Source organism: Pogona vitticeps, chromosome 7 (genome assembly GCF_051106095.1).
Source record: "Pogona vitticeps strain Pit_001003342236 chromosome 7, PviZW2.1, whole genome shotgun sequence".
Taxonomy (NCBI): Eukaryota; Metazoa; Chordata; class Lepidosauria; order Squamata; family Agamidae; genus Pogona; species Pogona vitticeps.
Window position 1 is genome coordinate 17,641,105 of NC_135789.1, and position 21,986 is coordinate 17,663,090.

A 21,986-nucleotide genomic window follows, 5' to 3' on the forward strand; every position below is an offset into this window, starting at 1 on the left:
GAGTATCTTTAAACGCATTCCAATCAGCAAATCAAACTGCATGCCTGACTCCCTTCCTTGCTGGTCTGAAAGAAGCTGCAGCTACCTCAGTATCTCCGCCTGTTCAGCCAAAGTTGCATGATATTTCATGGAATTGGGACCCAGGCCCAGATTTCTTTGATATCATAGACTGGGGGTACAAAAGCAGCTTTACAAGCATTTGATGGATCATATAAGGAAGGGGAGAAGGAAGAGAATCTAAGAGGGGTGGCTGCTACACCCCAATATGAAGCTTGTTTTGAACTGCTTTTTCCATGTGCTAATCCTGTTTGAATGAAAAGTCCTACTCAGCCGGACATGGCAATTATATAGATCACCAAAGAATGCCTCCCACCTGGACAGTAGAGAGACTAATGCTGCATATTGGGGTGGGAGGAGGCGAACCAGAAAGTTTTCCCCCATCACCTTCCAATTTGGAGAAAGCATTGTTTACACTCAAGCCACTTGTAAGGATCCAAATGATGTCCTGCACACTCTAGGTTCCATGTTCTTAGAACTACAAATCCTATCATACCTTGCATTGCTGTGAGCATATGGGACTTCATACAAGCCTGCATTCCTGTCTCTGCCTTCCAGGAGTAACAGTGTCACATCCCTGAGAAAATGTTTGTTGCAAATGCTGTAAATTGTCAAAAATGTTTGTTTTTCTTTCTGCAGGATAAAAGTGCATGACATGTGTTTCATCTGTTAGACAGATCTTAAAGTATTGAATTTTAGAGAAGCAATTCTTAGTTTTATGCTCAAAATTAACTGCAGTTTTAGCCTTAGAGTTTTTCCTAATATGAATTTAATTTTGTTGTAGACACTGTATGTTTATTCTTTTACATGTCACAGTTTTCCTTGAAAATTATTTTCTAATGTAATATGAAAACTTTGTCTATTTATCCCTGAGACAGAGAAACATATTATTCCCTACAAGTAGGCCCCACAGTAGGCAATTTTGTACACTGTGATGCTGATTCATCTGACATGCTTGCCTGTAGAAACATATTTTCAGTCCAAGGGAAATTTAAGGGCACTAGCAGGCAACTTTTTAATTCAGTCAGTTGTACAGTTTAAGAACTTTGCCCCAGAGCAAGGCAGATGCATACCAGGATCATTCTTTACTACTCATCCCTCAAAATAAGTTGCTGTTCTTTTGCCAAGCTCTATATGTATCTCTCCAGTCAAGTATCATACAAGAAATTCATGGTGTGTTTGTCTTCAGTGGGGAAGTTGTCTGTGTCACATATTTCTATGCAAAAAATCTGTATACCTTAAAATGTTTTGCTTTTGCCTCTTAGCAGTATGTTGTGCTTATATTTCTGAATAATATGTTTTCAATATGTTTTCTTTTCCTGAAAATTGTTAAGTACTCTTATTATGCAAACATTATTGTAATTGTAATTTTAGCTATCCAATATTGTGTTTTCTTTAATCTACACTGTAATGTTGATGTCATCAGAATATGCCATCTAGTTCTTTTGCCAGATTCCAGGTTTCATTCCATCAGAACAAGGTTTTAAAGTTGTAAAGAAAGAGTTTTGGCTCTCAGTGCAACAAGGAAGCAGGTTTGGCTATTTGAATGCTTCCCTTATTGCCAGTGGCCTGGAACATGCTATGCCACCCTCTGCTGAAGATGAACCAGACTTTCTGCTATCATACCTGCACCGGAACCCCCTGGATTCAGAAGATTGAAGAGTCGACAACAGCCATTGTCTTCAACAAAATAAATAAAAAACGGTTGGGATGTGGGGAAAATTTATGCTGTTATGCTGTTGCAATGTATATGTCTGTGGCAGTAACAAATGTATATATCTATGGCAATGGCAGGCCTCATGCTAAAACTGCAAGTCACTAGTTTCCAGTAACGGATAAATCATTGACCTGCTGTCTATTGTCTCTGGATAATGTAGTTACAGTCTCTACACTGTTGTGTATTCAAGAACTTGTCTAACTTGTCTATGTACTCAGGAAATTATCTGTTGACCATTATCTGTCTCTGTTAACCAGCACTCTGTTTACTGATGCCTGTGTATTCAAGGAAATTAGTTACCTCTGTTGAAAATAGTATTAATTAACCAGGGCGAAAGGTAGTAGGAATCAATAAATGAGGGCGTGGAGGAGGAGAGAGAGAGATTCCCTCTGAACAGCCTGACGGCATGCTGTTGTTCCCGTCCTGAAACCACACTTGAGTATCCTGTGTCTCTTTTCCTTTCTCCTTGCTGGTTGAGGAGAAAGATCCCTGCCCTGAGGCTTCATCTGCAAGACCCCTACTTCCTCTCATCTTGCAGATCCCGACAGCAGCTCCTTGAAAAAACCTAACGCAGGGTATGGAAATGAAAAAAGAAAAGAAAAAGGCATTGCTTTGCTAGACATGAGCTGTTTGAGAAGCTCAAGCAGTTAAGGTCTTGCAAGGTGATTTTTGCAAAACTTAATGACACGGAGCAACCACATTAAATGCTTATTTACAATCAAAAGGACTAGAATCTTATTTGGAATGGGCAAAATTCTGAGTCCGTGCTTCACTCGGACTAAGGAAAGCAACGTTCGTAACCCATGAGATGAACCCATATTCTTTCCAGCTCCCCAAATTTTGAAATTATTAACCAGATGGTTAAGAGAACCAAAGTGCAGAGGGATTCTGAAACTTTTAGCGCATTTTTTTTACATCTAGGAGCAAACTCAAGAGAAGGTAATAATAAATCAAAAGCAGATATGGTTCACTCAATTAAGGCCATGGGGTTTAGCTTCTTGAGACACCCCACCCTTGTCCTGGGTGCGAAGGACGGGGAAACTGCCCTTAAGATGATGTTTTCTAATGAAAGCAGCAGCCGCAGAAACCATAATAACCAGATTCAAGAATTTAGCTCTGATGAGAATTTGTACAGAAATTAAAGCTGCAAGATGTTATCAGGAAAGAAGACAATTTTTATAATACTGGCTTTCCCCCTTTATTGAATATAAAATAGATCTCCGTGTTTTTCCTTCTTCATGGTAATTTCTGGGACCATTCCTTCAGCTAAAGATGACCTGATCAAACAAAGAGCATCATCTATAAATCCATAATTCTTTTTGCCTGTATTATATGTATTTCTTCTTTTATATTACACCCGTCTTAAGGTAAGGGCTTTTAAAAAAATCCACAGGATTGAGCTGCAAATTACCTTTTTTAAAAAAAACCTAATTATCTCAAAATCTTTAAATATAGAATTTGGAGCAGCTACACCTTAATATTCCTTATCTACATAAAGTGTGATGTGCCTCTGTATCTGGATTTATATATGGAGGCAAGTTTTTTAAAAAATAAAAGAGCAATGTTCTTTTATTTTCATCAAAAACCTAAAAAAAGTTGCTTTCTCTTTGCCATGATTGCATTTTAAATACAGTGGGGTCTTGACTTGAGAACTTAATCCGTATTGGAAGGTGGTTCTCAAGTCAAAAAGTTCGCATGTCAAATCTGCATTTCCCATAGGAATGCATTGAAAACCATTTGATCCGTATCTGCTCTTTTCCGTCCATAGAAACTAATGGGAAGCTGCTATTCTGCCTTCGACCACTAGAGGGGGAATACTTTGTTTCTTTTTTTCTTAGGTCAAGAAAGGTTCAGGGAAGGCAGGGAAAATACAGTCCAGGCAGTACCAGGCAGTCTGAAGACTGTCTCCCAATCCACTCTCTAAACGCTGGGAGGAGTGAGGAAGCAGACAGGCACCCTTTTCACTGGCCAACAGTTAACTGAAAGTTCAAATTTTGCACTTTCCCTGCCTCCCACGTGGGTTTTTTTCAGTTCTTAACTCAAATCTAAGTATGTAAGTCAAGTTAATATTTTCCTATGAAAGTGGTTCTTAAGTCAAAATGTTCTTAACTCAAGCCGTTCTTAAGTCAAGCTGTACATGTTGTTTCTGATTAAGTATTTCTTAGTCCATGGGAAGAGTTTTAAATCTGTTTGAGTCTTGCAACCCTCCATTGGTCGTAGAACTACAGAGTCCATCGTCCTCAGACAACAAGGCCAGTGGCCAAAAGAAGTAAGGAAAGCGTGTTCAAAACTAGATTCCATTTGAGGGAGGATGATGTCAACAGCATTGGGAAAAAGGAAGCAACATGTGGCTTTCTTCTTGAGTCAAAGCCTGTGCTTCTTAAGAACAATGAAGACGAGGAGCTTAATTTGAACCCAAGTTTCCTGAGTCTGATGGGACTTGTAGTCCAAGACATTTGAAGAGCAAAACACACCGGGAAAGGCTGGTTAAGCTCAGGTGGCTCAGGAGAAAGTGGTTTTACAAAATAACTATGCAAGACCTAGCATGCTAAGCAGTCAAACAACAACTAAGGTCTAGCAAAGTGACACCACTTTTTCTTGTTCCCTTTCTTTTTTACGCAGCTTGGGCTAGCTCTTTCAAGAGCTATTTATTTAATCAAGTTAGTTATTTAGTTATTTATTTCCTTCCTTCCTTCCATCCTGCCTTTCTCCTTTAAAAAGTACCCAAGCAACTTCTTATCATTAAAAGACAACATTTAAAGGTAAAAACAGGAAGCAGAGGGGGGAAACAATCAGGCCAGTTAATAAATTAATGGGGGCAGCTCTAATTTATTGCCCCTAAGGGCTCAAAGGCAAGGGCTGCCTCCCCTTTCAGAGTGAATCAACACTGGTGTAAATCCCACTGGTTCAGTAGGCTTACTCAAAGGAGGACAGTCCGCTGCATGCCAGGTCCTCGAGATCTGCGGAGGCTCCTGTCCCCCCCCCCCCGCTGCCTGACTTGTTAGGCGTGCTAATGAAGAGGTGGCGGTGGTGCGCGCGCAGGCGGGTGTGCCGAATGACTTCACTGAGGCTCGGTTTAATTTGATCAAGCTGTTAAAACAAGGTGACCCCTCTGGGCGGTGGATTCAGCGCCCTTGGCTGCCAAGGGGGTGGGGGTGGGGAAAGACAGAGGAGAAAGAAGAGCAAAAACGGGAAGAGGGGCCAAATTCTCCTACAAAGGGAGCCTGGGAGGAAAAAATACGACCTGAAATAGCAAAAGGAGAAACGAGGACTGGTTTAATGCACGCACGAAGCACACAGGAACATCATCATGGCTTCTGATTGCACGAGGTGCCGCTTTGCGGATGCGCAACGGGACACCCCCCCAAACGGTGAGGTACTGGTCCCTCTATTTGACATTGGTCGGGCCTTATCCTGAGTCCAGTTCTGGACACCCCACTTCAAGAAGGATGCTGAGAAATGTGAGCAAGTTCAGAGGAGGGCAAGAAGGAGGATGATCAGGGGGCTGGAAACCAAGCCCTGTAAGGAAGAAAGATGGAAAGAACTGGGCAGGTTTAGCCTTGAGAAAAGAAGATACCGTGGTGCCTCACTTAACGGCGATAATCCGTTCCAGGAAAATCACTGTTAAGCGAAAACATCATAAAGCGAAAATAAAAAGCCCACTGAAACACACTGAAACTCACCATCCAGCAATCCTCCATATGGCGGCCATTTTCACTGCCTGTATAGCGAGGAATCCGTCCCTAAACACAGTGGGGAACCATTTTAAATACCCGGTGGCCATTTTGAAACTGCCTATCAGCTGTTTAAAAATCATCATTTTGCGAAGAATCGGTTCCTGAAGCAGGGACCAGATCATTGCTAAGCGAAATTCCCCTATTTAGACCATCATTTTGCGATCGCAATTATGATCGCAAAAAGATTCTCGTAAAGTGGATTCGTCGTAATGCGGGGCAATCGTAAAGTGAGGCACCACTTTAATACGATAGCACTTTTGAAATACTAGAAAGGCAGTCCTGCAGAGGAAGGGCAGGATCTGATCTCGATCATCCTCAAGTGCAGGACATACACCAAGGGGCTCAAGGGATAGGAAGCCAGGTTTTGGCTGAATCTCAGAAAAAAAATTCCTTTACTGTTAGAGCAGGACGACAACAAAAGCGAAGATCTCAGGAGGTGGTGAGCGCTACAGCGCTGTGGTGGCCTTCAAGAGAAAATGGGATTCCCCCCCACCTGTCCGATTTGCTTGGAGTGGGCTTCCTGTCTCGAGCAAGAGGTCGGGGACTGGATGGCCTTAGACGCCCCCCCTTCCAACTCAAGGATTCGGTCATTCTATCCAATGCTAAGTGACTTCATGATAAACCCGAGTAATTGATTCCGTCGTATCATTCCGCTTCCTGAAACCCACAATGGCTTGGAGTTTCTTTTTTTCCACGCCCACCGTGCTTCCCTGCTCCCCAGGCATAAAAATCCCACAAACAAACCTGCTCCGGTTATATACCTTAGTTAAAAAAAAAATCAGTGCATTTCTAAAAGGATAAAGGAGGTGTGGGAAATGATGCTCGAAGCTGTGTTCTCAGAGAGCCGAAAGTGCCATCTGTCCCTCCATTTTTAAGCACGAAATTATTTTTCATTGTCATAGATCATTTTTATAATACATCTTCCCTTCCCACTCAAATTATACACCCCTTTACGGAAATCCAGACAAAGTAGCCTCTTCAAGAAACGCCCATATACCACAGACTGAGAAATGGAAGCCAGAATCCTTTCACAGTTTTACTCCGGAGTCATTGGAACTGCACACATTGCAACTGGTTGCAAAGTGTTGGCTGCACCACAGGTCACGCGCCAGGTCTTGTGACCGGCCACGAGACCAGGCGCACAACCAGCAGCTGGTCACTCCGGTAGCATCTGCCATGTCCTGTTCTCTGGAGGAAATTCCCAACAGGGTTGGGACTCAGTGTTCCTTAATTCACCAACACACAATTCACAGCAGGGGGACAACCTGGGGCAAATCTCCCCCCCCCAGAAAACACCAAAAAGGTGAGAAGGGTAACCACAGCTGGACAACACTGCAGACTCTCTCCAGATGGAAATGGTAGAGAAACGCACGGCGAGGTTCAACCTTGAGCTTCCATCCACACAAGAGCGCAACCAGGCACCAATCTCAACACTGCACATGGTCTCGGTGCCCTAAAAAAGTCTGGGGAGGCCCCCCAGGAAAAACTCCAGGGCTCCTCAACTCCCATTGCAAAACCCCCTTCATTAACCGATTTCCACTGTTTTCATGTCCACAATGCCCGTCATTCTTCATTGTTGAGCCCAGGCTCTTAGCCGTTAAAGAGCCTGGAGCCAAGAATCATCTTCATCATCCTGCCCACCACCCCAAAAAGTCCAGAACTGACACCTTTTAGGGACGGCACCTCTAAAGGTCATCTGGTCCACCCCCATGCCATGCTGGTCCTCACCACTGTCTTCCAAGCTAAACATAACCTGCTCAATGACATCTTCTCACAGGCGGAGCAACAATGAAGGAAAGAGGGCCCTGAGCATGTACAGAGAGCTCCCCCCTCTTCTGCATCCAGACCATGAGCAACAAGAATTCAAAAAGGAACATTTTTTAAATTTTAAAAATAAAAATAAAACGAACACATTCTGAATTTTCTGAGCCCAGCGTTAGAACGGATGAAAAACGGTGATGTTCAAGGGGCTGAGGCTGAACTTACTTTCCGCTGCGCAGCCGATCAGCAGCGAGGAGAGGAAGCCGAAGAACAGGATGAGCAGAGACATCCCAGGGCCGCAGTTCATGCTGACAGCGGGCGGAGGGCCTCCGACCTCGGCCAGTTTGGGCCCCCTGGCTCAGTGAAACTCACAGCGCCTCCGGAGTGGCGTCAGCACCTAAGGAAAAGCGGGAAAAGAGTGGATGGTTAAGGGTTTGTGTTCTTTAATCGACATACTGGAAACAAGCCAAAGACTGTCCAGAAAAGCATGCAGAGATGCAACAGCTGCCCTCTTTTCTGCCAGGGGATTACTTGGGGGGGGGGGGAGAGAGAATGTATTTTCAGGATTTCCTGCAAGAAAACCTTTAACCCACACCAAATGTTTCACCAATCCTCTGCTGGGAAGATGGCAAAACCTACATCAGCCCCACAGCTCTACCTCACCAGGGTGTGTGTGTGTGTGGTTGTAGGGCTAAAATGGGGACAGGGAAAAACACTGAGATGCTGGGGGGAAAACTGAGATCCTAATTTAAGTAAGCAACGCCACCGAATAGTCAAGAAGACAACCACCGGAACAGGGAGAAAATGATAAATGGGATAAAAATAGACAGGTCGAGACCTGCATTGCACTATTTTTAAAAAACAAGGCACGGATTTGAATCCAGTTAAAACACGAGAAGACATGAACTGCTGGACGGCTCAGGGGTTTAGGTCTCTGGCTGCAGAGCTAGAAGTCGGGAGTTTGAATCCCGCACTCGGCCTCGACCAGAGGCTGGACTGGATGGTCTCTAGGGTCCCTTGCGGCTCTGCTGTTCTAAGAGGATTATGATGAGAAGCCAAAGAGATGAGCTTCCCACATGGCCCCCTGGATGTGTCTTTATAGGGTGCGGTTGATAGATAGGATGCTTAACAGCACGCCAGGGGAGCGCTCCCTGCCCCACACCCGCATCCATGAACCCGGGAAGGACGGGAAAGAGAAGATGCTCATCTCAGCTCCTTTCTTTCATGGCTTTTTTTGCCCATTTCTGCTCCACTTTCCTCCGGGAGTCCTTGACATCGCTGCCAACGGAGATATTAGGAGATGTCAGCTTCAATTCAACGACTCATCCTTCAGGTTTAGGCCCGTCCCCGATTCCACTCCGGCCCGCTGAGGCCAAGAAATTCCAGAACCAGCCAGGCACAAACGCTGCTCCTGGTTCCCCTCTGCCCGGCGGAGGTGGCATCCGGGTAGGGGTGGAGAGGGCCGTGTGGAGGCCAACCCCAAAGGGTGGCTGTATCCCCTCAAGGGTCTGGGTTCGAGATCTTCCCTGGTGTAATCGGGTACGGATGGCGAGAGCAAAACAGAGGGGGGGAAGCCACCCGAGGACCGGTCTTCGTAGACCAGGGTGATGTGGAAATGCAGCATTTTCCATGGAGAAGGATGCGTCAAAAAATCTGTTGGTACAGAGAGCCTTGATGGGGCTCATCGATAAATTACCTTTTCAGAAAAAGGCGGAGCAAAATCGATGGTTTCCGTTTCGTAGACTCTTTTGGTTATGCACAACGTAGATACCACATCTATCAGGTGTGGCAACGAGGCAGGGAAAGAGCCGAACTGCTTGTGGCACCATCTGGGGAGAGCTGTTTCCAGACAATCGCACGACGCACGGGAGATCACGGTACCAAGCAGGACCTTTTTGGTTACACTGGGAGGGCTACCCTTTCGGGGGACCAGCCGGGAGCGATGATTAGCCTTGAGGAAAGAAGACGGAGGGGAGATCGGACGGCACTCTTCAAAGACGGACCGACAGAAGAGGGGCAGGATCTGTCCTCGATCATCCCAGAGTGCAGGACACGTCAGAATGGGCTCAAGCAACAGGAAGCCGGACTTTGGCTGAAGGCCAGGGGGAAAAAACTTCTTAACTATTGGGACAGTACGACAACGGGACTCATGACCTCAAGGGGAGGGGGTGAGGCCTTCAGGAGACGGTGGGACCAACATCTATCATTTTTCTTTGATTTGGATTCCTACCTTGATCAGGGGGTTGGACCCGACGGCCTCAGAGGCCTTCTCCAGCACCATTATTCTGTGAGCCCTCTATAAACAAAATGGTCGCTTTATGGGAGGTGGCCCCCAGCAAAGCAACCCTTTTCGGTGAGATCAGACATGATCCTTCCTCACTGTCAGATCAAACCCTAAGTCTGTGAAACCCTGTTCCTTAGTATCGTAAGTAGCAAGTACGGTTGGCCTACTGAATTCGTGGGGATTCCATGCGCCAACTCCTTCCCAAGTTCCCTTGACTCAATGTGCCAACTTGCAACTTATGACAGTAAGGATTTCAGACTTGCAACAGAATGGCAGGGCTGGGAGGGACCCCTAAGGATCATCCGTTCCAGCCCCTGTCAAGGAGGCCCAGTGGGGGATTCGAATTCCCAACCTCTGGCTCTGCAGCTGAAGACCTCAACCCCTGAGCTACGCACCAGGTTCTACCTGTTGTTCCCCTGCTCTGGTCCTACAGCTGAGCTTTGCTGCCTCTCCCTGATACAGACAAGAGCACCTAGCAAAAACGTTCACACTAACTGTCAACACGGACAACTATAGATGTTGCATGGCTCAAATTCACCAAGGATACAGGTAACAGTGCCTACCAGACCCTGTCAGGCTATTTGCCTCGGAATTAGCAAAGATAAACCACTTGAGACTCCTTGATTCCAGCCCCCCCCCCTCAGGTTTGCGGATCCAGTGAAGGCCCTGAATGCAGGAAAACAAGTCAAAGGCAGCGTCACAGTTGCTAGCCAATACAAGCCTGCCACAGTTCTCTCTTGTTCCCGAAGGTCAGGGTAACAACAAAAGAAACAGAGCGAGGGGGTCCAGAAAGAACGGCGCTTTATTTTTAGAAAGCTACCCAATGTATTCCAACAACTGCCCTCGTTCAAGGATAATGACAACACACATTTACATACATTAACATGGATTAATTACTTCCCTTGTCTCTCTATACAAGGCCGGCTGTGATATGCAGGGTTGAGATATGTATATTCTGCCACCCGACTCTGTTTTCTGACAGATTACTTTAAAAACCATCCCCGTTCAGAGGAGCGACTTTAAACTTCCTCCCGGCCTCACAAACTGGGCAAAGAAGTTCCTCCCCCACCCCCAAAGAATATTCTTTCCCTCGGCCTTTAAAAACGGCACATTGCTCGCTGAAAAGCACCCACATCCGATCATTATGCCGACCCTCTTTGTAGGCGCTTTGATAGGGAACCCCCAAAATAGAACACCAGGCTCAAAAAAAGAAAAGGCTCAGCTAAATATAAAGCCAAGCCTTCTATATCTACAAAGGGGCTTTTATTTTGGGGGGAGAGGAAATTCTAGGGTGGCGCCCACCTCCCTGCGGCTGCTTTCTCCCGTTTCGGATCCTTAGAAAAGTTGTGCTGAACATCTGGATTGAAACAGAGAGAGGAAAGCCAGCGCGTACACGCAAGGAACGAATTAATAAAACATAGACATCCAGTTACCTTGAATTGCCTTCCAGAAGAAGGAGGTTCATCTCATCCATTGTTTTAAGAGGTAGCAAAATCTTATAAAACTCAGTGTCCCCTTTTTAGAACAAAGCTAGCTGGAGAGATCAGGGGTTGAGGTCTCTGGCTGTGGAGTCAGAGGCTGGGAGTTCAAATCCCCCGCTGGGCCTTCGTGACAGGGGCCGGACTGGATGATCTATAGGGTCCCTTCTTGTCTGCAGTTCGGTGATGATGACGATGGATAGCTCAGGGGTTTAGATCTGTGGCTCTGGAGCCAGGGGGTGGGAGTTCGAATCCCCCACTGCATGCCTGCGGCCAGCAGAGCCAGCCTGGGTGACCGTGGGCAACCTGCACACAGTCCCAGGGCACCCCAGAAGAAGGGAAGGGAAAACCACCTCTGAAAAGGGTCATTATAGTAAGTCAGGATTGCCTTGATGGCGCGGGAGTCTTATTATTTCTAGACACAGAATTTCTTTGTTGGAAAACGGCAAAGCAGCAAACCAAGCAGGTCAGTGAACGCGATGCTAAGGGCCTACGGGTTAAAGTTTTTGTCGAGGGGACCCAAAACCAGAACGGGCAGCCCCAGACTCGGCCCCAGATCTGGGCTGCAGGCTGGGACGTTATTTGTGGTGCTGGGAAGCTATTTTGAGAGAGACACACGGAAAAAAAAGCCGTCCCGAGCTGTGTTTAGAAATTAGTTCCTCCAACGCTGACAGTATTGACAAGCTGTCACCGAGCCGCACGCTGCCTCCGGAAAGTGTTTAGCACCTGCGGCCAAACGGTGACATGACAAATTTCGAAGGGGACCCAAAATTAGCCGGGAAGGAAAGGTGACAACGCGTCAGAGCTCAAGGTGGATGGGCTGAATCAGGACCCGCGGCCGTCTCAAGTGTCTCCTGCCCTGGTTTTTCTTCCGTGACAGTTGGCAAAGCCATGGGGCGAGGTGGGGGAAAAATAATCTTGTACTCAAGGACCAAGAACGGTGTCCACTTTATGGGAAATTAATCTAATGCCACAACGCTCTGCCCCAAAGCTACTTCCACCTCTACATCCCGTTATCTTCAAAGAGCTGCAAGCGCATGCAACGTCGGAATGGAGATTTTGGGGCAACGCTCCTTGTCTGGCAAACGGCATGCCTCCTTTACGAACATTCGGTTCAATTCACAGCAAATGCATTTGGGAACACCGCCCCCTCCTGTTCCCAGGTCTAACGAAGAGATAGCATCTCCATGGGTCTGCATTTAAGAACGGAAAAGCTGAGGTCAATCAACTCAGATGCCTACGGCGCAGGGCAACCACAACCCCCAAATGTCCCTGGACTCCACCTCCCATCAGCCCCAGCCAACATAATAACCCTGCCCCCAAAAGAAGACCTGAGTACTGGGTTTTATCTCCTATCTTCTGCTTTTCTTACAAATATAACCCTTCTCCTCTCAACTTTATCTTCTATACAACCCTGCAAGGTAGGCCGAGAAAATGTGGCTCACCCAGTGTGTTTCGTGGTTTAAGTGTGGACTTAAACCTGCATCTCCGGAAGCCCAACCTGATTCTCTAAGCAGTAGACTCCACTGCCCCTCAACAAACAACAGGTTTAACACAGAGTGATGAATGTAGAAACCTTGATCAAATTCTAAGCCAATTCAGAATCTTTCCTATGGATGTTATCTCTATAAGGACTTTTAACAACGGACTTTTTTGGTTACGACAAGCCAAAGCAGATCTAAGATACCCATGGAACTGGCTGAGGATGACTCCCAACTCATAAAGACAAGGTACTATGAAGAGTTTACAGTATCTGTCAGCAATACCAAGTCAATTCTGAGTGAGGCACATGGAGTTTTACCGTGAGTAACACCAAGCTGAGTTAAGAAGTGTTTGTCCCTGGTTAAATCCAAGCCAGTTCTGCCTCCTGTTAAGAGGAAATTTCCTAATGCCAGTCACCAATGTTAAAACATTTCTGACTTGATCTAAGAAAGGTTGACCCCCTCAAGCCAATTCTGAGCTGAGCTAGTTTGCCACTGCAAACACAAAGCCAAATCGGAGTGATACAAGATAGCTCTAAGCTCAGGTGAGATGAGTTTAGCCGTCCTTAACACCAAATGAATGTTGAGTCAAGACAGAGTTTGTCCATCACTAATACGAAGACAATGCCACGTCAAGTTAAAAAGCATTGGCCCATGGCTAAGCCTCCCAGTGTCATCATTCTATGAGTGATCTGTTTTTTTTTTTAAAAAAAAAGGAATAAAGAAGGAAGACACACAAGAACCATTTGGAAAAGGTTCAAAAGATGATGAGGAACGGGGTAGATACTGGATCAACAGGATGCATTCAAAACAGTTCAGGTGTAATGTATTCCTGGTTTCAGAAACCAATGTCTGCGGGTGAAGAGTTCTAACTATTCTTTTGATCAATGTTGATCAAAGCTGCTTCCGTGCTAAGACAGGAGAGAGGCAGCATCACGCCGAAATGAAATCCCTCGCTCTGTCTGTCTAAAATCACACTGAAGGCTATTCCTTGGCAAAAGCAAACAAGGATCCATTTTCACCTTTGTTTGGCTCCTGTCTGCAAGAGGTGCAAACGTGGAAGGAGCAGTTTTAAGAAAGGAGAGAGATTTGGGTAACATTTCTCCTTTTTTTCCTCCATCACGTTTTGCCAAACAAAGCAGATTCCTGACCAAAAAGCTCGTGCTTATTCACACAGCAACCGCTTAGCCTCTGGAGTTCGCCGTCACAAGATGTGAGGGTAAAGGACGCATTTCCTGGAAAATAAATTCGTCCTGGGATGTACACCTATCCATATCTGCAATGAATTTGGCTGGGGGGGGGGAGAGAGAGATCGGCTGCAAAATGCGAAAATGCCCCACTTCGCATTCAGTCAGGAGAAAGTATTGCCCTCGCTCGGAGTTGACTTTGGGATGCCATGTGCCAACAAACCAGCAACTCCTGTTACAACCGGCCAACCATATTCAACCATCAATGCATTTAGAGACAGGGGTGTGTGTACTGGGAATGGAGGAAGAAATATTTAGGTACTGTATTCAGAACAGAGGGAGAAAGCCCTCACTCAGAGTTGGCTTGCAGATGTCATGACCCACTCTGGGAAAGAGGTTTGATTTATCTCTCTCCAGAGCTTCTTCTCAACTTTTGTTTTTAACAGCAGGGGTAGAAAGCACCACCCTCCCTCTGAACTGGCTTCCAGAGGTCAGGAAGGTTTTACCTTGGAATGAGTTCTGGTTTGCAGTCTGCAATGGTTCTGGATGGAACAGAAATTGTGGTTTGCAGGCCAGGAAGGTTTTGGAGAAAACAGGCACCCCTCCTTTAAGACCAGGAAGGAGCTCGAAGGCTTGGAGTCACTCAAATGGCAAAGATTTACACATCCAGGCTGCTTTTCACTCCCCCCCCCCCCCGTCTATAGCTTCAGTCACTGGGGGAATTTTGACATTTTCCTGCAAAATCCTTATCAAATCTGGACTAAATACTATGTCCTGGCCATCAAGAACAATAATTTCTGGTCTACTGAAATCAATCATTGATGAATTTTATATATATATATATATATATATATATATATATATATATATATATATATATATATATATATATATATATATATATATATATATACACACACACACACACACACACACACACACACACACACACACACACACACACACACAAAATATATACTACTGGAGAGTTGAGATTTAGGTCACTGGCTGGGGAACCCAAGGTTGGGAGTTCAAGTCTCCCACGGGGCCTCTGACAGGGGATGGACTGGATGATCCTTAGTGGACCCTTCCAGCGCTGCCATTCTAAGAGGCTGATGATACTTGAAACTCACAAGCACGCTGGAATTCAGACCAATCTCTTCCCTTCCCCCTTGCGATGCCCGACTCTGTTTCTATCAACGGTGCCTCCGAGCCTTGCGCTTCCTCCAGAGTATTAGTCCGATGTGTCTCTAGTTCCAAGAGACGTAAACCCTAATGCCTTCCGACTTGTGTCCGGCTGCCTTCTGACAGGGCCCGGTCATGTAATACGATTACCGTGATTTGGTTAAGGGCTGGCACCAAGCGTGGGCATGGGAAGCCAGGGGGCAGAATGGTGGCCATGGGTGGGGGAGGGGGAGAGAGGAAGGGATGATGGCAATGCAGCATAAAACCCTAACCCTCCACGAGATCAAAATGGCACTGAGCGTCCATTTGAGAGCTGAACCCCCTTCTGAAATCCGCCCGGAATGCCTCGCCCGGCCTGTATCGGCAATGTCAAGGTGCAACATCTGTGGCGTTTTGACCTTCTCAGGATTACAGCCTGGAAAAAAGTCCTTCTCTAAATTCTTTTCCGATGCCACATGGCTTCCCACCAAAGGAAAGGTTTGATTCAAGAATAGAAATCTTTCTATACACAGGATGGAGAAAGCTTATCAAATTTGCAGATCACACAAAATTGGGTGGAATAACTGATAACAGATGTCATGACCCACCCTGGAAGACAGGAACAAAGTCAAATAAGATAGGCTCAAGCCCTGGGCTGGAAGACAACAGGACGAAATTCAACAGGGAGAAATGCAAAGTCCTACACTGCGGGGGGGGGGAGAGGAAACAAATGCACACTTGCAAGGTGGAGGATGCTTGGCTCAGTAACATTATGAGTAAGAAGGATCTTGGAAGTGTTGTAAATCAAAAACTGAAGATGAACCCACAGGGCAATGTGGCTGCAAATAAGGCCAATACGATTTTAGCATGCACTAACAGAAATCTAGTCTCCAAAGTGCGCAAAGCACTTGCTCCCCTCTACTGTATTGGGCACAGGTTTGTCCTCTCGAGTCCTGTGTTCCAGTTCTGGACACTGCACTTGAAGAAGGATGATGACAAATGGGAGCAATTTTAGAGAAGAGCAAGAAGAAGGATCGGGGGCTCGAAACCAAGCCCTACAAGGAGGAAAAACAGAAAAAAGTGGGCATGTTTAGCCTTGAGAAAAGAAGACTGAGGGGAGATAATAGGACAGCACTCTTCAAATACTCATAAAGGTAGTCCTGCAGATATAATTCAAATAATTCCTCCAACACCCACAAGATTTCTGTTTCCTCCGAGAATCAGACCCCCGTTTTCTTTTTAATTCTCCGCCCATTTTTTTTCCTGCACAGGATGCTGCCAACGCCCACACAGCTTCACGTCCTTTGTAGGGCATCCTGCACAGGAATCCTGTGCAGGAAAGACAGCATTTTGTGCCAAAATTATAACACACTGCTTGGTATTCCTTCCAGAATTAAAAGACTATCAGGATATATTAAAAAAAAAAAACAAAGACATCAAAGATTTCTCAGGGGAAAAAAATCCTGCACAGGAATTTTGCTTTAATGATTCTTTTCTTCTTTCTTGGCTTTTCTGCAAGAGAAAAAGGTTGCTAGATTCACATACCCATGCCATTATACCAATGTCATCCCACCCACGGTTGCCTTGGATGAAAGAGCGATTTGCAGTTTGGTGTCAATTTTGGAATTCTCTCCTGGAGATCTCTAAGGAGCTTCCTTGAAGTGTGGCTGATCCTTTATCCAAAGTCCAGGATTCCACAGGATGAAACGAGACAGATTTGGGCTTTGAAAAAGACTCACAGCGAAAATGGCAAAAACGGACCAGCTGCAAAACTTACAGAGTTTGGGCATTTAATATTACTCTGAGCAGTTCTGTACACTTCTCCCTCAAACAAATACGTCCCTGAGAGCTCACAATTGGATTCTTGCATCCGCTTCCTGTCCAGGTGGGAAATGCAATGAAAAGTCTCAAAGGATCGGGTGGCAGAACAGGGACAGAGACCAGAGGAAGGAAAAGGCCCATTAATTAAAGCTTTTATTGGGGCCCTTGCTGGATTTCCAAGTGACCCCTGATGACCTCTTTTGCAAGACAGGCTCCTGGGATGAAGGGAAACCTTTAAAACTGATAGCACATCTTCCTCCTGTGAAGAGTCTGATCAGCTGGGAAAACGGCCAACCTGCGGAGGAAGGGAGATGCAAGTGGCCACTTTAGCAATGGAGGCCACAATCCCTCCCCCTCACCCAGCACCACGTGAAGGACCAAACGTGCTTCCGTTTGCAGGGCTCCTTCCAACCTATCCTGTACAGTATACAGTGCAAAAGACGAACAATCAACGACAAAGTCATGCCGCCGACCATTAGATGGGAAAAATCCACAACGCAGAATGGACATTTGCTGGGCATGCCCGCCAGACACCCCATACACAAATCTATCTCTATACGCTTTTACCTTTCCTGTGCAGGAAGGGTAACATATACGATTGCTCTGTATGCATCCTGACCCCAATATACCCCATATACTTATCTCTACCAAAGAAGCTACCTTGCCTACACATGCATCTCTTTCCCATAATGCACTTTGTTCTGGCATGACACTTCTCTGGCCAACCCCACTGGTGACCCTGCTTTCAGGGAGACAGAGTGTCCATTGCACGCTCAAGTCCAAAATGTACAGGAACTCGAGAAAGTGCTGAACCTCTCCCTGCAAATATGTGAAGCCCTCTGCCAATCTCCTGTAAAGTGCAGACTCAACTCCGGAGCGGAACCACCCTGTCCCCATGAAACCGGAGAAATTAGTGTCTCCTGCACCTTTTTACCATAGCATAAAATCTCCCCCCAATTCTTAGGCGGAAGGTTCTGGATATTACCACTTCCACAAACTCAGAAGGCAGTTGAAAAGAGAGGTGAAATCCAGTGTAGTTCTTCACCTGAGACGTACTGAATCTGTCCGTTCATTGGAAAATGTGGATGAAACTATTTTTCCCCTGACTCTACGAAGAAGGTGAAGTGGATATAAGGCACTTTGCATCTGCTCAGAGGCACTCATTTTAAGTACTCATCGCTGGGGTTGGAAGGGCAGGCGAACAGACAAAGAAAACTGTGGGGTCCACATTGCTGGTTTGCTAGATCCTACCTTGAGGAGGGCATCATCTTTAGAGTGACACAGAGGGAAAAATGAACTTTCCATCATCCGATTTTTGTTTTCTTTCTGCTTTTTCAAAATTTGTATTTATTTAACAACAGGTGAAGAGAAAAGTGGGCTTTCAAAAATTACCGTATTTTTCGCTCTATAAGACGCACCTTTCCATAAGACGCACCGATTTTTTAGGAGAAGAAAACAGGAAAATATAATCTGTTTTCTTCGCTCCATAAGATGCACAGACTTTCCACCCCCCTGTTTTGTGGGAAAAAAGTGAGTCTTATGGTGCAAAAAATACAGTAAATGCAATTTTTTACTAAGTTTCTGCTTTTAAAAAATCTTAAATTTTTTGTTGTTGTTGCTTGTTAGTTAATAGGGGGTTGCGCGGGAATAAAGCGGAAGCAGGAACAGGACTGAAGAAAATTTGGGGAATGGTGCATCTCGCATCCTGCACCACAGGAGCCCAGCTTTTGCACCTTGTGTAGGCGGCTCAGTCGTTCCCCTAATGAAGACCTGCAATTCATTTAAACGTTAATTACCAGAGAAGGCAGCAGAAGGTGAGCCGAAACCCACTTGTTCCTCTGGCATGCTTTGCTGATCACGAAAACTCAATCGTGTTGGAGGAAGGAGGAGGAAGATGAAAAGCCCATTTTTCATCGTTAGCCGCTCAAGCCATGAAGCTCGGACTCAGGCTGCATCCAACTTAAAAGCTGGTCGCATTCGGAAACCCCGTTGGCACCTTATCCCCGCATGTAGAAAGATAAGAGTGAAAGCAAGGGTTTCTCTCATCTGTGGCAGTTCTGTTTATGAGTCATGCTAGTATTTGTTTCAATAAGCCTTGGCATATGGAAACAAATCCACTGAACTGCCTCCAAGGGCAGCCCCACGGAGGGTGCAAAACCTTAATCCAGCTCATATTTTCTATCTGTCTGTCTTCTTTTCCTATCGGCTGTCCGGGCAATATCAAACTGTTGTGTTTGGAATCCGGCCACCACTCCGAGCGCCATGGTTAAATGCTTTTTCAAAAAATTATATAATAAAAACAAAAGACGAAAATGCCGGCCACTCCGTGTTTCTGCTGAACCAGAAACAAGAGAGAAAAATGATGGTTTTCTTTTTTAAAATTAAAAAGTGGCAGCTGGCACAAGAGACCGAAGCCGAGGGGAAGAATCCAAGCATGTGCCCACCTCATGCCAACCGGAGGCGCAACACAAGAAGACCGGGCGTGGGGGGGGACGACGGAGAGACAAACAAACCAGATTAGTGGATAAATATTGATTTGACAGGAGTCAGGAGAAAGGCGAGGAGAATCAATGGTGCGGACTTGAGCATATTTGGGCAGGCTTTTTCACAACGACCCAGCCGCCAAACCGGGCTTTTTTGAGGGGTGGGGTGGGGGTGGCAAAGAAAGAGACACCAGTGCGGAAGGTGTAGGCTGGAGCGAGGAACGACACGCATGCGCGCAACAATGCCCGAAAAAGCATAACCAAAGAAAGAAGTGGAGGAAAACCAAACCCCCAGGGGTAAATCTACTTAAGTCTACTTAACAGAAGTCCATTAAACCCCACCACCACCATCATCTCCGAGTTGGCAGATTGGGGGGAGGGGGTTGTATTGGCTTCTCTCAACAAAGAGGAAGAGTGGAGGGAGGAGCCGATCTACTGGAAATAATATCACCACCATCATCATCTCAGACTAGCAGAGCAAGAAGGGACCCCTCGGGATCATCCAGTCCAGCCCCTTTGTCAAGGAGGCACCGTGGGGGATTCGAACTCCCAGCCTCAGGCCGCACAGCCAGAGACACAACTTCCCTGAGCACAGAGGAGATATGAGGTTTAGATCACTTCACAGTGAAAGCATTCTCATCATCATCATCATCATCATCGAACGGCCAAGTTGGAAGGGATCCCTACGGATTATCCAGTCCAGCCCCTTGTCAACGAGGCCCCGTAGGGGATTCGAACTCCCTGTGAGTGAAGGGGCACCTATCCATGAAACGGAAAGAGCTCTTTAGAGAGCTCAAAGGTGGAGATCTCTGGCAAGAGGTCAGGAGTTCGAATCCTGCACGGTGTGGCTCCTGGGAGAACAGCCAGCCTGGATGTCCTTGGGGGCCCAGCCGCACTGTCCCAGAAGAAGGTAAAGGGGGAACCGCTTCTGGGATTCCTCTATCTGGATTTCCAAGAGTTATGGTGCTGAAGTCAGCAGTTTAAACCAAAGGTGCTCCATTATCCAGAGCTCTGTATGTTCCTCTCTTGGATTTTAAAGGGGTGCAACCTACCCCCGAGGGCCCCCCTCTGCTGCTCACTCGTGGAATTTCTTTTTAAAATCAGTGGTAAAAAGGCTTCTCACCTCCTGCTGCCGCTGAAGGGAGCAGTCATTCGGCTGTGGGTCTCAAAGGCCAGCCCCTCTTCCGGGGTCGAACTAAGTAACCGCCCACGTTCCTTTTCAGCCAAATGATCAAAATAATATTTATTCCTCTGCGTTTACTTCTTTCATGACTTCTACTTAAACCATCCGTTTATTAACAGGATGTATTAAATAAATATCTGAATGCCCTTTTGGGGGAAAAGCGGGGTGCCTTTAGTTTCCACCATGATGGAATCCGGGTTCTTTAATGCAAAAATTGATCTCTTTTCTGGGATTCACAGGTTGGGTGTGCAGTGGCATTTCGGGACATGTACGCGTCCAAAGGGCCCTATTTTCGAAGCAGTTTGGGTCTGTGAAATTTGTAGAACGCTCGCCTCCTCCCCTTGAAGTCATGGGTCCCATTGTCGCACTGCTCTAACAGTTAAGAAGTTTTCCCTAATATTCAGCCCAAATCCAGCTTCCTGTAGATAAGGTTCTCCATCTGATCATTTAGAAAGATCGACGTCCCTGATCTGAGCTTTGTGGTTTTGTTCCTGCCCACCATCTGCTCCACCTTATTAATATTATTTTTTTCAATAAGATAATTAGCAACTGAGCAAAACCTCCCTTACGTTTGGTGGTGGTGTACAGGGCTGGCTGGTGGGGATTTGAGTCATTTTAATCTTGCCCACCAGTGAGCACAAATATATACCTCCCGCTAAGTTATCTTCTGTCTTTGGTCAACCAAACAGACTCGGTGGGTTTGAGACTTTTATTGACAAGACGGGACTTGGAAGAGGAGAAAAAGCAGAGAGTCTGAGGAACCAGAAAAATACTCAGATGGAAAGGAAGCGCCGCTCATATTTGGCATCAAGCAAACCCCTGCTTTAATCCTGGCAAGGGATAGACTGCCCCAATTGATGGCTGCACTTCTGGACGGTGTAGATAAAACACTGCTAGATGGGATCCCCGCTCTATTTGGTCTCTTATCGCACACATGAAGATGGAAATCTTAATTTACTTTTAAAGGAAAGGCTGGCGGCTGAATGGAAAAGCAGATGGTCACAGAAAGGGCCCAGTTTCACCCCAAACATTTCCGGGAAGGGCTAAAAAGCCTTCCCTCCTGAAACAGCCAACACGGCTTGCTTCGGGTCAACCTGGTTTCTTCCCGAGTTTTTTTGCTTTGGTTGTTGTGAGTTTTTTGACCTGTTTGGCCATGCTCTTAAGGTTTTTAAGGGAAAAACCTTAAGAACACGGCCAAACAACCTGGAAAACCTACAACTACCATCAGATCCCGGCCGTGAAAGCCTTCAAGAATATATTTTTGGACTCTGAAGCCCCCTCTGTTACGATCCGGACAACTGGAGATAAAAGAATTCGGAGAGCTGGGCTTCAAGACTTGTACTATAGCGCCCCCCTCCATGGCAGAGGGTCAGAATTGTGGCATTACAGTGGCCCAAACGGCAGATGCAAGATGACTTCTGCAGCGCCACCTGTACCAGAAGGCGGTATTACAGCAGAATCAGGTCATCAGAGGCGCTGCAAGCAGGTACAGGTATTGTGTCTCACAAAGCAGGAAAAAGGAGCCAATGCAGGGGCCGAAACAGACTTTCCCTTGCCTCTATAGGCAGAGGCGGATGCCAGCCTGGCTTTGGGGCCTCGTCGAAGCCGCCATCTGGCTATCCCCACACCCAGC

General features: G+C 46.2%; 1 protein-coding gene across 1 annotated transcript in view; it reads right to left on the minus strand.

Moving 5' to 3' along the window:
* PTPRS (protein tyrosine phosphatase receptor type S) overlaps positions 1-21,986 on the minus strand; it is a 203,668-nt gene that overhangs the window by 113,256 nt on the left and 68,426 nt on the right. Inside the window, exon 3 of the mRNA XM_078378875.1 lies at positions 7,498-7,669. Coding sequence (XP_078235001.1) covers positions 7,498-7,579 — 82 coding nt within the window. The 5' untranslated portion in view covers positions 7,580-7,669. The remainder of the gene's footprint in view (positions 1-7,497; positions 7,670-21,986) is intronic.